Source organism: Lacerta agilis, chromosome 16 (assembly GCF_009819535.1).
Source record: "Lacerta agilis isolate rLacAgi1 chromosome 16, rLacAgi1.pri, whole genome shotgun sequence".
NCBI classification, from domain to species: domain Eukaryota; kingdom Metazoa; phylum Chordata; class Lepidosauria; order Squamata; family Lacertidae; genus Lacerta; species Lacerta agilis.
The window spans coordinates 39,591,051-39,607,115 of NC_046327.1; the positions used below are offsets into that span (position 1 = coordinate 39,591,051).

A 16,065-nucleotide genomic window follows, 5' to 3' on the forward strand; every position below is an offset into this window, starting at 1 on the left:
ATAGGGGAAGGCAGAGGCTGCTTCAGATATGGAAAGCACCAAAAAGGGAGCAGGTGCCAGCAAGGAATTCCTAGGAAACTGTACAGCCCCAAGGGGAAAGCACCTTGGAGTAAGGAAAGGAGATTCCCATCCCACAAACATGTGGGACAGAAGGGGAACCATTTACTTGCAGAGGACAAGGGGGGGGTTCCAGGTTCAAATGCATCCTCAGCCTTGACTGCTCACTGTGTGATCTTGTCTGTGAAAGCCACCCAGGGTTGGTTGACCCAGGCACAGAGACATCATTTTGAGGCCTACCATCCAATCCAATCAATCAATTTTATTACAGCAAGAGCCAGCAATACAAAACAACATAGGTTAAAACAACAACCAACAACAACAACAAAAAACAGCAACACCCCCACAAGAAATCAAAATCCCAAGAGCCGGGACAAAAGATCAATGGCGCAAAAGAAGTTTATAGTGTATTTTTCATTAAAAGAGATTTTTTTTTTAAGCTAAGGTGCAAAATTTGGCCACAGCGTAAGATACGGAGCTCAGAGAGTCTTCCAAAAGGAATTTGTGTAAAATTTCAGGGCTGAATTCCAAATAATATTGCAAAGGTATAAATTATGATAAAAGGGGTAATATGAGTCGAGACCGTTCTTCACTGTAAAGTTCACAAAGTAGGAGAATGTGAGTAACAGATTCCACCTTATTGGTCATGCATGGGCATAAGCGCTCGTGAATTGGAACCCGCAGGAATTTACCGTATAGCACAGCCGTAGGTAGTGCCTCAAATCGGTTCTGGAGAATGCCCATCTATAAGATTCATAAGTAATATTAGATAAATAAGGGGCAGCTGAAAAGCTGGGCCAAGATTTTAGACACCTGTAGTTCTCAGGGAGTAAAGCATCTTCTTTTTGCAATTCGATGTCAAGGAGCCTCTGAGTGACAGTTGTTTCAGGGTGCCATTCAAGAGATCTTTGGGGTTTTTAGGCTCTAAGAAATTTTGATTGGACTGTTTCGAGAATCTAAAGATTGGCAGAGAGACCAATTGTGAGCCATAAAAAAGTTGGGCCAGAGATTTTGCCTGAAAGACTTTTAAAGCCATAGGAAGGAAGCCAGCACCTTTCCTTCTAAATAATCTAAGGATGGCATTTGCACTTCTCTCTGCTGAAGTGGCTGAAGCGGTCAGATGTGCTGAAAATTTGGCATTGTAAGAGAAGGTTATGCCTAAATATTGGAAGTTCTTAATGTGATCTATGACATTTCCTTCATATTCCAATTGTGTTTCCTGAAAGAACGGCCAAAACGAACAATTTCAGTTTTAGAAAAATTAATTGTTAACAATTCGGTGTTACATTGGTCATTGAATTTCTCTAAGGCTCGTTTCAAGCCAACTTTAGTTTGAGAAAGAAGTACAGCATCATCAGCATACATTAGAATTGGGACTTTTCTGCCACTAGAAAACACAGGGGCGTGAGTATCAATTGCTTGAAAGCATGTAATCAGAGAATTGACATAGATGTTAAATAAAAATGGAGCCAGTAAACATCCTTGTCTGATCCCTTTTTGAACTGGAATTCTTTTAGAAAGTCTGCCATCCTGTGCAAGTGTTATCTGAAGGGTATTATTTTCATGTAGTTTAATTAACAGAAGTAACAGCCGCCTGTTAATACCCATGCTGGCCAATTTAGTGCCAAGCCTTCCCCGAGATACAGAATCAAATGCTGCCTTAGGTCCACAAAGGCCGCATCCAGCGTTTCACATATTTGTAGATAAAATAATCAGGCACTAGGCAGTGATCAATAGTGGAACACCCAGGTGTAAAACCGGCTTGTTCAATCTCAAGTAAATCATTTTGGTCTAACCATTCACACAATTTCAAGCACAGGTGGTTTGTATATAATTTACAGATCACATTCAAGAGGCTGATTGGCCTGTAATTAGATGGGTCTGAGGGGTTGCCCTTTTTAAATATGGGAACAATTATGTGAAGCCTACCATCAAGCATGAATGAGGCCACCAGAAACAAAGGTTCCATGTCCCCTCCAAGGTTTATAAAACAAGAGACTGTTCAGACACACAAGCTGCTGGCCCTCCGATATGGAGTAAAATCAAGAGATGGACATTTGAACCACCTGGATCTCACCTTCTGGCCTTCAACTGGAAAGCTGGGATCCAGGAGTGGACAGCAGCCTGACCACAGGTGAGCCACACCAGCACCAGCTCCATACAAATGCAACACGACATTCCCAGGTCCCCAAATACATATGTTTGGGCTAAGGTGGGTCTCAGGTCTAGACAAAGTTGAAGACTACTGGCCGAACTGACACAAAAAAGAATACAAAGGCAAAAATAACCTAGGGCAAAACTCTCCCCACTGCCTTTGGGCGGCAGGCACATCCTGCAAGGCAGGCCCTAGGCAAGTTCTGTCCCACCCACTCCCACCCACTTCAAAGCAGGTAGGCAAAAGCAGGAAGGGCACTCGGGCTGGGAGGAATTGGAGGGGCTGGGGGGGGGGGGCCAAGCTGCTGCCAGAACTCACGAGAGCCGGTGCAGCAAGAGCTGATAGAGCGAGGTCCCAGGAGAGCTGGTCCCGTTGGCACAGACACCAGGAGCGGGTGGCCAAAGAGCACCACCCCATAGTAGGTGTTGCTGTAGTCGCGGCCCTGGGTACGCTCTCGGAGGTACACAGGCGAGCACCACTGCATCTGCCGTGGCCGGATCCTCCAGGGTGGACACAGACACCTCGATCTGGAGGGAGGAGGAGACAGAGAAAGATCCAGAGGGGGCAGGAAACAAGCAATGCCCCCCTTGCCCCCCCTCGAAAGATGAGACATGCATATTACCAGGAAGTGTAGAGTTAAGGCTTTGAGTGTGGTGGCACCTGCCCCCTGGAATCCCACCCCCCTCGGCATATTTGTTGTCTTTTTGGCACCCACCAAGACCTTCCTCTTTCAACAAGTGTTTTAGATATGCTGTAAGCGCCCAAATGGCTGGGGAAAATTATCATTGTTGTTGTTACTGTTATGAAGTGGAGATCCTTCTCACAGTCTGAGTCTGCATTGGAGCTATTTTAACCAGTTCTATAAACAGAATTGTTTTTGCATTGGTTTTTATATATATGGAACCATTTTTCTTTCTACACTTTTCTTGTTTTATGTTTGTAGCTGTTCTTTGTTTTCATTTTACAGTGGTAATTTCATTGTTTCTAACACACCTTGGGGCGTTATAGTAAAGGGTGGGAAGAATATAATAAATATGCAGAGGGCAGGCCCTGTCAGGCCTCCAGATACATTTCAGCAGCAGGCAGAAAGAATAGTAGAATTGCAGAGTTGGAAAGGACCCCAAGGGTGTCTTGTCCAACCCTCTGCAATGCAGGATTCCATAGCTGGCCGGATGCTACAAGAGCCACTTCTGTCCCTGCCCAGATATGCTATTTCTAGGGCCAGTTTCAATTATCTCACTAACTCCTAGATGCCTTCCATAAGGCACTCTTTGTACACATGAGCCCATTTCTTCAACTCTGGCCAACATCAGGTTCCACAGAGGTACTGCAAAGATGCCCCCTCCTCAAAGAGAGCTCCTCCCTGCTGGTCTTCAGGTGCAGCCAACACAAACCCATTCTTGCAGATTCAGGTAGGTAGCCGTGTTGGTCGCAGTAAAAAAAAAAATTGTCCAGTGGCACCTTAGAGACCAACTAAGTTTGTTCTGGGTATAAGCTTTCGTGTGCATGGACACTTCTTCAGGTACCTATTCTTGCAGACCTAGCCTGCCTAGGCATCTTCCTTCTCCAGCCCTCCTCTACTGCAGCCCCCCTGCTCCCACACTCACATGAAGATGTCGTCCCGGTCCAGGATGCAGCTGAGAGATTCTTCCATCTGGTAGATCTTGTAGAAGCGGTGACTGAACACGTCAGCCACCATCATCTGAGAAAGAGAGACACACGGAGTCACCAGAGGGAAAAGGAACTAAGGGAACTCTTTTACTGATTATTTATTTAACCGGATTCAATCAAAATCTCTAAGCAGTTTACTTAACATATACAATAAAATTACCGATTAAAAAAAAATCAGATGTTTTTCTCTCTGCCCCCAAACTCACCCGCTCAGCAGGCACCCCTGTATGCATGGAGAGGGTGTGGCAGAGATCTAGCACTTCCCAGCTTTTGGGACAATCAGTCTGTGCTGTAAAGCAAAGAAAGGAAAAAAGGAAGTTCAATTTAGTGTTGAGAGTCTGCCTGGAACAAAGCCAGAAGCCCAAACCTAAGACATGAGGTGGAACCTGTCTCCCCGCCCATGATGTCACCTTGGGGACCACCTCCTTTGTATGTCACACCCTTCAGCTCACTGCCAGGTATGAGCAAGTCCTGCCACCGCCTCTCTGGTGCACCCAGGCAGGAAGAGTATCTACAGGAAACTGCTGTGTACCAACCACACCATTGGTTCCCAATATAGCTCAGCACTGCCAGCAGCTCTCCAGGGTTTGCAAACAGGAGACATTTGAAGCCCCACCTGAAGGTGCTGGGGATTGAACCAGACTCCAGGCAGGCAAGCAAGGTACTGGCTTTCTGGTCCTTACTGCAAATCCTAGCGACTCAATCCTGATTCATACCTTCCCAGGCACCTTCCGTCTTGTTGCTTACCTGTTCGGGTTTCTTGCTGGGGTCCATGGACACGAAGAAAACCTCATCACCCGGTCCTTGCTGATGGCAGGGAGCACTGAGGTAGCAGAAGGGGTCAAAGGTCACCGAAACCTTGCCACATTCGGGACACACCAGCGTTGACTTGAAGAGCCCATGGAAGATGTCGACAATGATGGAGTGGTTGCGGCGCTTGTGGTTCCGCCACGCTTCCTCCGCTACTTCCTGGGAGGGAGAAGGAAGAGCTGAAGGAAGGACAGGGCTCTCTGCCCCTGCTGGCTTCCCTCTAGCAAGGGGCACATCACTGCCAAGGGTTCCAAAATAATACACCCAAAACCCAGGCACAGGCCTAGCTGATAAATCAGTTTCCAGGACGCAAGGCTGGCAGTTGAGACCTCAGAAAAGCCTTTGTCCCACTGCTGCCCACCAGAGGTTTGGGGCTACAGCTCTGTGCTGGTCAGGGCTAATGGGATTGCAGGCCAAGCATCCAGGGGGAGGAAAGCTGCCTTAGAAACAGCACTGAGCTGCCTGCAAAGCACAGAGACCTCCTGCAAACCCCCTCAAGGACAGGGCTCTCTTCCAGCTTCCCTCTTGCTTGGAAGCCCAAGGGCAAAGCTAACGTCCTCTTTGCCCGGCTGTGGAGGCGAAGGTGGGATGTGTAGTCACCTGAGATACTGTACAGCGGTAGAAGGCTCCAGAAATTCATTAACATTATGAACTGAACTGAACATCCAGTGACAAGAGTATTTCCTGCATCCCACCTTCTAAAGCAGCAGTAGAGGACCTGCGGCTTTCCAGTTACTGTCAGACCCCAAGTCCCATCAGCCACCATCCGTGTGGTCAATGGCTCAGGAATTACTGTCCACCAGAAATCTCAAGGACCACAGGCTCCCCATCTCTGCTCAGGCACCGCCTCAAACAGCCTCCAAATTCATCATCCGCCAGTGAAAAAGCTTTGGCCGAGTCAGCACCTCTCAGTTTTCCACCATGTGTTACAACCAGGGAGCTAGTGACCTGTTCCGTGAAGCTACACTGAGGGTCAAGACTACCAAAGACTCAGCAAACCACTGAACTTCCTATGGAAGCAACACACAGAGAGCATGGAAATCACAACTGAGAAGGTTGCAAGTTTGCCCAGGTTTACTCCCAACGTGCTGCATTCATTTAAAAAAACAACGCAAAAGTGACTGGGCCCCAGAATTGAAATCCCCAACGCTGCCGGGCCCTGCACACCCTGCTCACCTCATCTGGCCTCCCTGCTGCATCCTTCAGCTCTATGTACTCTTTCTTCTTGACCCGGTTGAGGTCCTCATGCAGGCCCGTCAAGCAGGAAGGAGAGCAGCTCCTGGGAATCGTGCTGCTGGTAGCCAAGGAACTGGGAGGCAAAATGGCCCACTTTGGTCTGCAGGGAAGAGGAACGCCAAGAGGGTGGCCTTAAGCCCCAAGGAAGATGGCGAGAGAAAGCACAATGGGGGGGGGGAGGAAGCTCACCTTGAAACATGCGAGGCACGATGGAGCGGTGGTGGCCAGACCACTGCTGCTTGATGAGGTCAGCGTAGGCCTCGGCAATCTCACCCTTCATGCCCAGGGGGTTGCTGAAGTTCAGCTCGTCCAGGTAGCGGTTGTTGAGGAAATACTCAGTAAGAGGGGGCACATTGCTGAGACACTGAGAGAGAGAAAGAGGACCATAGTCCATAGAAGGAGCTCAGCAATTCCAGAACGGAACAGGTCTTGCATATCCTGAGAACCTCAGCTGCTTGTGTATTCCAAGCAAATCTTTAGGTACAAGAGAGTGAAAATAAACTTCCAAGAACGCACTGAGACCTGCACAGAAGACTCATTTCCCCCAAACCATGATATTTATCTTGGCATTTCTTTGCCTCTTTGCTTCCTGGCGGCTCCTCAAGCAGCTCAGAGAGCCTTCTAAGGACACAATATTAAGCGGCTCACCAGTCTGAGGTGGGGGACCTGACCACTTGGCTTCTCTGCCTTAGGAGGATCCATGGGCGGCCCCCTCCCTCGTGGAAAAAGCAGCAGGCCTGGAAGTTTACTTTAAATCTACCTTTCCTCACATTCTGTAGCTGGTGGTCAAGAACAAAAACAAAGCAACTGCGAACATTGGGCAGTGGCATACTAGATCTGGTGAGAAATAATAATAATAATAATAATAATAATAATAATAATAATAATAATAATAATAATAATAATAATAATAATAGGAAAAGACAGCGTTCCCCAGTTCAGCATTCCCCCCCCCAACCCAGAATCCAACTACCCTCCCACAGCCAAGGTTCCAGTTCCAGTTAACCCACCAACACCTAACCCCTGCGATCTACAGGTGTAGGGCGGTAGACAAATTTAATAAATGGTAACAACAACAAGAACAACAACAACAACAACAACTGGAGAACTGCTTCAAGTCTTTCCAGCAGACAGCAGCAAGTTTTGCTATTTTACTCCCCACTAGTGGGCAGATGGAGAACTGCAACAACAGCACACCCTGCTAGCAAGCTCAAGCAAAACCCTCCTTTGGACCAAAGGGCTCAGCCTCCAAGCAACAGCCCCTCACTCCACCAAGCCTCCATTTTTATTTACTGTGCTCATGTCCTACAAGGAGCTCAAGGCAGAGTCGGCTGCTCTTCTCCCCCACCAGCCTTCATTTTTATTCCCACAGCAAGGTGGGTTAGGCATTAAAGAGACAGCAACTGGTCCAAGACCACCTGGCAAGTGCCATGGTCAGCGGGGGAATTTGAACTCGGGTCTCCCTGGCCCTAGTCCATCCACTTAACCAGCTATGCCGTCCTGGCTCCCAGCTCTGCGCCTGCCACAGCCTGCGCCTCATACCTGCAAAGCAGAGTTCATGAAGCAGGTGTTGCCTAAGTTGGTGAGACCGCAGACACCAGGCTGGCCCTGATAGAGTTCCTCGTCCTCGAGGGAGTTCTTCCTGAGAGGGTGGGGAAAAGAGGGAGACTGTGAAGAATGGCAGCCGGGAGGATGTGGACCAGGGTCAGGAGCCAGTCCGCAGTAAATCACAGTGCACAAGTTGCAGTTAACTCTTTAATTGCAAAAACACGTTCGGCACAGGAGTGTCAGGCTAATGAGCACAGCAGCGCATCTCCAGTAAGTCTTGCCTGCATGAAGCCAATACTGAGACAGAAGGTGCCCACCTCTCACAGCTGCCTAAGTCCCCTCCTCTCCAGGGTTTTCCCCAAGCAACTGGAAACTGTGCCCGCATAAAGCCAACCTCTCCTCCACCCTCTTCATGCCTCTTCTGGTTCTGGGACACCAGGGGGAGGGCTGGCCTCACCAGGAGGAGGAGACACCACACACACCCATGTTCCTTTTTATTACTTTTTTATCATTTTCATTTTTTTTACAACTTTAAACAGATAACTTTAAGTCCAAATACAAAACATACATTTATCGTTGATTTCCCTCCCCCCCCATCCGATATTCATTTTATTAACTTTTTCTACTACATATTCTATTCCGTCGTGCGCACCCCATTTCTCATTTTGTATCAATATATTTCTTACTGCTGAATTTATTCTAATGCTGTTAACATTTTAATATGTTTATAATATTTTTTTTCAAATATCTTTTCCAACCTTCCTTAAAAATTCTTTCATACTGATCTTAGTCTACTCATCAGATCAGCCATTTCTATATATTCTGCCAATATCAACTGCCATTCTTCCTTGTTGGTGTCGTGCCCTCCTTCCATTTCTGTGCAAGACACCACGCGTGCTGCTGTAGGTGTGTACACAAATATATTTTGAGACCCCCTGGATTCTTCAGCAGCCGGACTCTGCTCTGCCTCCGAGTCTGGACTGCTCTCTGCCACAGACTCTCCCTGCTCACTAAGACCTGTTACCCTTCAGCTTCCACCACCTCCTCTTCCCAGTCTTCTTCCTCTGGCCCGCATTGTCGTCCCACCACAAATCTCTGGGCTATGAGCCTCTTCCCTTGGGGTTCTCCAGCTGGTTCCTCCCACCATTCCTTGACACCCGACTATCTGCTTTGGAGCTGTGCAAACACCACGTGCAGGTACTCACATGATATGTGGTCTAGAGCTGGGCCAAGTGCCGTCCTACTCCTGGTCTCCATTACCACCACCTGGCAGGAGTGCAGGTGCCAGCAGGGGGAGGGGGAGGAGACAAAGGAAGGAAGGAAGGAAGCAGGAAGGAAAGAAGGAAGGAAGGAAGGAAGGAAAGAAGGAAGGAAGGCAAGAAGGAAGGAAGGGATAACTGCCATGTATCTGGACAAGGGGCTCATAATAGAAGCTGCTATTCCTTCAGTCAAAAACAGCTGGGGGCCAGAAAAGGCAAACTGGTGGCAAGCATCTTAACACACTCACGTACATTTTGAAACTGTTTAACTAACTCCAGCACACTTTGTTTTAAAAAAGGGAATGGGGCAGTGAGGGAGGTGCTAGCGCAGGTGTCTGTCTGAAGGCAAGGCAACTGATTCTTCTTTTCTTGCCCCCTCAGCCTCATCTCCCTCCATCACTCCAGTTTTGTGTTGTTGTTTTTTAATGGCAGGAACAGCAAGAGGGTATGGGCTGGTTTTAAATCAAGCTTATGCGATGGACTCTTCTCTGTTCTTTATTAGAATCCAGTGTAGGAGAGGGGAAGACAACCCAGGGATCCAAGTCCAGGTCAGGGGTTGTGGTGATCTGATCCCCTTGAAGGCTAGCCTGTGGCTTGTGCAGGAGGGGAGCTGGCTAGAGATTCTGGAAGGATGAGCTTAAACACAAATGCTCCTCATTATGGTCTCAAAGCCACACACAGAGGCTCCACACTGGGGACCCCAAGAGGATATGAAGCCATCCTTCCTATCCCACCAGGCTATTGCTCCCTCTAGCCCAGGCTGACCAGTGAGCTCAGAGCAGACTAGGCCAACTGGCCGTAGCTCTCCAAGGCCAACTCAAACCCTTGGACTCAGGTGTGGAAAACCGTTGGCCCCCCAGATCTTGCTGAACTGCAATGCCCATCCCTCTTGGCCCTCCTGGTGGTGGCTGGTGGCAGTTCTGGTTCAGCAACATCTGGGCAGAGGTTCCTCACACCTGCTTTGAATGGACATGCCAGGGATGGATCCTGAGATCTTCTGCCTGCAAAGCAGCCCCAGACCCTGGCGATAGGAGCGTTACCTGCCCTGAACTGAGGCAGGCATCCAACACCGTCATCTGCAAGTTCCGTAGCCGCTCACATGAGCCGTCTGAGTTCTTCACCCACAGCCTTGTCTCGGCCTCTACTGGAACAGAAAACTGGCGTCGGGCTTCCTTCAGCACCGTTTCTAGGTGAAGGAAAGAGGTTGTTTTATTTATTTATGTTTAAAATAGATACGTGGCTAGTGCTATTTTCTGAAGGTACGCAGGGGTATGCATACCCCTAAACGTTTTGTGAATCTAATAGGAAAAGAAACTTAAAATTATTTTTTTTAGTTTCTTCTCTAGTACAGTGAATCGTCAGTTCCGTTGCCACCCCCGATGGTGGCCTCATTTCCTGTCACGGTGTTTCTGAGTCTCAGAGGGAAGCGAGTGTTTAATGTGTGAGGTAGGAGTTGGAATCTAGCACCTCATGCCAATGTGGAAGTTACTGTGAGCTGTCAGCTGCGTAATATGAGGTAATGCATGTTCTTTGTACTTTTGTCCAATTTAATGTATGAATTTTCCCCGATTTGAACTACAAAATGGATTTTCTTGAGTGAAAATGAGTGTACCCCTAAACATTTTTTAAGGAAAAAAAGCACTGTACGTGACCCAAGGAGAAATGGTCCCTCTGTGAGACTGTCTAATGCTCCAAGAATCCTGGGCCTTATTCCTTCTCCTCACAGCCAGTCTTCAACTTGTCTCCACCATCTGGGTCCTTACCGATAACGTCCATTCGGCTAAACTGGGCAGTGACAGGGTTGTCCATGTCACTGTGCTGGCAAAGGTAAAGTTCCACCAGGTAAACCTCCACTTTCTGCATGCTGGAAAGATCCACCACCTGAGAAGGAAGAATCAGAACTGCATCCGTCAGTAAGAGACAGTGTACCATTAAAGGGGATGGGGCAATGCAATTTCTTCTCTGAAGCAATGCATTTCTTCTCTGCCAACACCAAGGATCCTTGAGGAACATCAGTATTTCTGAGCAATGTGGAATACGTTGTTCTGTTCGACTCTACGACAGCAGCAGTACATTAAAAACAGGAAAAGCACAGTTTCTCCACAAACAGTGAGTTTCTAGTTCTTATGGCTGTGTGGGCAAAAGACTGAAACTGTGCAGGGAGTTTCTGCTAAAAGCTCAATAAAACTTCACAGCCCAACTCCATGTGTCTTTTGCTCAGAGGTGATGCTGCCCCGCAATCCAAGCTGAGCTAAGCACAGGACTGCAGCCTTTAAAGTAAGGGGAGCTAAGGTCCTGCGAGAGAGAGAGAGAGAGAGAGAGAGAGAGGCCCACTGTGCACCAAAAGGGAACAAGCAGAGCACTTGCTAGGATGCTGGGCTCCACCAGAGAACAGAATGGCTCCAGAGGGGGATGTGTCCAGTTAGCCTCTCTCCAGCCATGACCTCACCAGGCCCACCAATCTTTTCAGTGCCCCCTGCAAAACAATGCAGCTGACCTAGATTGCAGGGATGTGGTAAAAATTTATGAGAAAACGTATATGAAGGTCGTCGAAGGAACCTACGCTGCCCAGGGGTTGCCAAGCTTTTGGGGTCCATTGGGGCACCTGCAAAGCACCGGAAGTGATGTGAGCACTGCGTGCGGGAAACGCCCTTGCCCCCCCCCCCCCGTGCCGGAGTTAGGCTTGCAAAAAGCCACCAGCTGGCTAAAGGCTCCCTCTGGGTCACATGTTCACCTGCAGGCACTGCACTGGTGATCAATGATAAAGCACACTTCCAGTTAAGATTCTTCTTCTTCCACACAAGACAGCTGCTGTCACTGACATGAGGAGAGGAGTTTCACGCAGAAAGCCCTGCAGCCTCTCCTCACATTCCTGTCACACTCTTGGTACTCTATAACCAGTGCTTTTTTCTAAAAAAATGTTTAGGGGTACTCTCATTTTCCTACACATATTGAAATACTGCTCCTCAATGAGGCCAAATTTAGATTCACAAAATGTTTAGGGGTATTCGTACCCCTGCATCCCCCCCCCAGAAAAAGCACTGTCTATAACCTGAGCTAAATGGCCTGTTACTGGAAAGCGGGCAAAGAATGAGAGCTTCTGCATTGGGAGCAATCTGAGCTAAGGGTGGAGATGCCATCCATTGCCGGACGCCTGCTAGAGGGGGCCAGACATTGGTTTCCAAGGGCTGAGGGTCCATAAACCTCAAAGAGGGTCTCCGTGGACTTTTCTGCATAGAGTGAACAGAAAGCACTTGGGTGCACAGGTGGAAATGAAGGCTGACCTCAGGGTACCTTTGGTGTGGAGACTGTGCCAGTTGCCTAACCACCGTGACTCTTGGGCAACCCTCTCTCCACTGAGAACCAAGGGAAGTCCCAGCCAGAGTGCCCCCTATTGATCTTCCTAGAGTGTGACTGAATGGAGGAAACTGGCTTCTAGATAAGATAAATTCTCTCACACACAATATGCACATCAGGTTAGAATGGGGTGGGGTGGGGAGCCTCTCCTCCTCCCTTCCTTCCAATTCTCTACCTCATTCTCAAAAGCTCCATCTCTCCTCCTCTCCCTTTGTCACAGCAGAATATGCCAGTGCTGACGCTCTGGGGCGGGGGGGGGGGGACAACCTGTGGCCGTCCAGACGTTGTAGGAATCAAACACTCAGGGATGTGATGGCAGCTGGGAATCCCAATATCAGGAGCACAGATTCCCCATCAGTCCATGCTCTCTAAGCTACAAACTTCTCACCTTGCGTTCAATGGCTGGCTGGTCATGCTCAAGGCCATACCAGCTCACCAGCTTGTTCCAGACCTCCTCTGGCACCAGAACGTATTCCTCATGCTCCACCAGTCTATCCTTCAACCGGTATGACTCTGTATCTGGGAGGAAGGAAGGAGGGAAGGAAAAAGGCTTGAAATCCAATAGGGCCGTCTGTCTGTGGAGAAGGAGAAAGGCTGGCACAGGACCTTCATCAGCATAACTCCCTGCTGTAAGACGGGAAAGCTATTTCTCAACTTCCAACACATTTCCCCTTCCATGATACAGCAACTGCATTGAGGAGCTAGCTCTGGGACAGACAGACAGACAGACAGACAGACGAGCAGCTGACTGGGCATCTTTGGATCTGTTGCTACATCTTAGCCCAATCTACCCCACAGGGTTGTTGTCTGGATAAAATGAATGACATTCTGAGCTCCTTGGAGGATGGGGATAAAAATGACATAGTGCTGGTTTTCATCTAGCCATGCTGCCCTGGGAACGTATGTCAAGGGAAGAAGGAAATAATCTCAAAATAAAATAATAGGGCAGAGGAAGCTGTACCTTCAAAGAGCTCAGCATTGTTGATCCGTCCAGGGAAAGAGATGGAGTTCTGATCTCCAGATTCCACGTATGCTCTCCACTGTTTGTACCAATGATTCTCCAGCAAATACCTGTGGGCAAAAAAACAGCAAGTTCAAATCCAGAACCACACCAATGTGCGTAAACATAAGCAGGCAAGTCTTCTCTATCCACCCTCTACCCCAAACAGGGTCAGGAACGATGCCTCCTCCACAAGGAAAGCTAAGTCTCCATCCAAGGCCTTGCAACTGTGCCAAATACTGCATACATCTGCTTGCAGCTTATCAATCCAGACAACTGAGAATTCCCACTATTTTGATTGAAATAGCAAATTCTAGTCCTCTTGACCACAGAGATAAGCTTTAAAAAGTTAACAATCACACTAGCCAAAGGCTCAGATAAGGAGGAGTAAACAAACAAACCCCTGTGTTGCAAAATATGACTCAGCAATATCGAAAGCAACATGATGGCCAGAAGCAATTACAGTATAGAAAACTTTATGGAATAATGCAAAACATCAAAACTATCAAACTGCATTATTCCATAAAGTTTTCTATCCTGTAATTGTTTCTGGCCATCATGTTGCTTTCGATATTGCTGAGTCAGATAAGGAGGAGGCAGGTCATGGCTCCCTTCAGCTGCTTCCTGTCACAGACCCAGTACCAGCTCGCCCAGGTCTGCTAATATCCAAAGTCCTCCTCTCCTCCACTTCTCAGTAAAGATGGGCAACACGGTCAGCTTCGACTGAAAGCAAACAGGGTGTGCCTAAGAAATTGTAAGTTATTTCTAGGCCCACCATCTAAAAATATTTAGTTAAGTAAACACCTTGAACCAAACTGTGGCTTAACTTTAAAGTATATATATATATATATATATATATATATATATATATATACATATACACACACACACACACACACACACACACACACACACACACATATTACCCACACTTCAATCTATGTGCTTTGTTGCAATGCGAAAGGATGCACAAGGTAACTTTTGCTTATCAAATTGTGAATTGCCACTCACCATTAGAAGGAAAGGCCCTCACCTGCAGCCCCACAGAATAAAATAACCCCTTCCAGTTGCTCCTGGTTCAAATATCAACTTAGCTATGAATTTACCAGCCAAGCCCCTGCCATTCAGTCTCAACCCCAACCCTACATACAATTTGCAACTACTGGATAGAAATGGCCATTCCTCACACCCTGCAGGGGCAGGGCAATGGAGGTCCCTCCAGACATCAGCTGCCATCACCCTGACCAGCATGGCCAATGCTCTGCAAAAACTGGAATTTTAGTCCAGCCAAGACCCGGAGGGCACACATTTCCTCATCCCATTTTGCAGGGTCACTGTGTAAGAATTAGACTACAATCCAACACTCGCCTACTTGGGAGTAAGCCCCACTGAGCTCAGCAAGACTTCCTCCTTAGACATGCAGAGTATTGTGCAATGTATATGAAACACTTGGGACATTCGAAGTAAGAGTCTTTCAATTAAATGGATTAAATCTTGTAGCCTCAATTATTTGCATAATTTATTCTTGCATTCAACTTGCAGATGTGGATTGTCTACAGAAGTCAGTTTTAATTTTCTGCTTGGCAGTAAACCAAGATCCCTGCCCATAATCTCCTTCCTTCCTAGCCAACAGCCTGGATTCCCATGGGCAGAAAAACCTGCATTCCACCCCCAAGGTGCTTGATTTTATATTACCCCTTTATACCACCATAGGGTCAGCTCAGACGATGAAATATGTGTCCCATCCTGAAAAACAGTTCCCTCTCCTATTGCCCTGGGGCACTATATTAAGACGTCCACGGAAGGGAACAGGCTGTCCCCTTAACACCAGCCGCACAAGAGGGCAAGGAGCAACCTGACGGCAGCAGAGCCTCCACCTGATCTTCCAGTCACATCTCTGGCGGCTTGACACAAACCACAGGGGCCATAAAAGGGGTCGGCACAATCTTAAATACATATTTGGTGTGTTTTAAGCAGACCACCTCGAAGTTTCCACCCTTTTCACGGAGGAAACTTTGTTCTAGCAGCAGCAGCATCAAGGTTTGAACCCCTTCGTTGTAATATTGTCTTGGACATTAACCTAAGTTCAAGTGCAGAACACTCAGCTTCCGTCCTTTTGTGACTGTGCAGGGGTCTCTGCACATTAAGGAAAGAGGTGGGGAAGGTAAGGGGAAGACTCCCCTCTCCTCTTCCCTACATCCAATGGCACACACTCACCAACTGAGCTCAGCCCTGGGTAGTGCCTCCATCCAGGCAAGCTCTATGGGGCGAGGAGGAATGGGAAGGGCTGAGGCAGGGGGACCCAAAGGCAAGATCCCAGCTTGCAGGTGTTATGCTGACTCAGCATCCAATGGCACAGTCCCACTGAGAACCTAGGAGCTACATCATCTGATAAAGCCAGCATCCTTGAAATTCCTCAAGGCTTTCACCCACAAGAAGCAACACATGAAATGAAAGCATGCCTTTTAGTTAGACAAACATTAGCCCAGCAAAGAGTTCTGTGTAGCTAAAAAGCCTGCCAAGTCTAATATATAGTCTCTCTTTCCTTTGCTCACGATTTCAGGCCCAGACTAGTTCTAACTCAGGATCAATGAAGACCACTAATTGTCCAGGAAACATTTTTAATGCTAGGAAAAAGTTCTAAGTTCTTCTCAGGCTGGGGAAACCAGTGGCTGGGGGATCCCTGAGGGCTACCACAGGGGGACAAACAGCTTGTTGAAAGCAGTTCAACCCCCTCTCCTGGGTGAGTCTGCACCAGCTTCCCAGGGAGCTACATATTGATCATGACACTCATTCACTGCCATGCACGGCTGGCTCCTCCCACTAGTGAGTCATGGGGAGGAAATTAAGTGGGGAACCAAACTGGAACTGTGCAAGCAGTAACTGCAGCAGCTTTCTTGTCTCAGCCCATTGTGTGAGCAGGAGCAGAGAGGAGAAACAGCAGCGGAGCCTGTGCAGAATGAAGGGCACAG

The 16,065-nt window shown here is 48.0% G+C and overlaps 1 protein-coding gene across 1 annotated transcript in view; it reads right to left on the reverse strand.

Moving 5' to 3' along the window:
• USP11 (ubiquitin specific peptidase 11) overlaps positions 1 to 16,065 on the reverse strand; it is a 32,266-nt gene that overhangs the window by 13,733 nt on the left and 2,468 nt on the right. Inside the window, 17 exon segments of the mRNA XM_033173688.1 lie at positions 2,531 to 2,576; positions 2,579 to 2,681; positions 2,683 to 2,739; positions 3,816 to 3,914; positions 4,090 to 4,142; positions 4,145 to 4,172; positions 4,631 to 4,852; positions 5,870 to 5,947; positions 5,949 to 6,032; positions 6,123 to 6,293; positions 7,472 to 7,571; positions 8,683 to 8,719; positions 8,722 to 8,743; positions 9,777 to 9,922; positions 10,500 to 10,617; positions 12,482 to 12,612; positions 13,055 to 13,164. Of these exon segments, the coding sequence (XP_033029579.1) occupies positions 2,531 to 2,576; positions 2,579 to 2,681; positions 2,683 to 2,739; positions 3,816 to 3,914; positions 4,090 to 4,142; positions 4,145 to 4,172; positions 4,631 to 4,852; positions 5,870 to 5,947; positions 5,949 to 6,032; positions 6,123 to 6,293; positions 7,472 to 7,571; positions 8,683 to 8,719; positions 8,722 to 8,743; positions 9,777 to 9,922; positions 10,500 to 10,617; positions 12,482 to 12,612; positions 13,055 to 13,164 (1,605 nt within the window).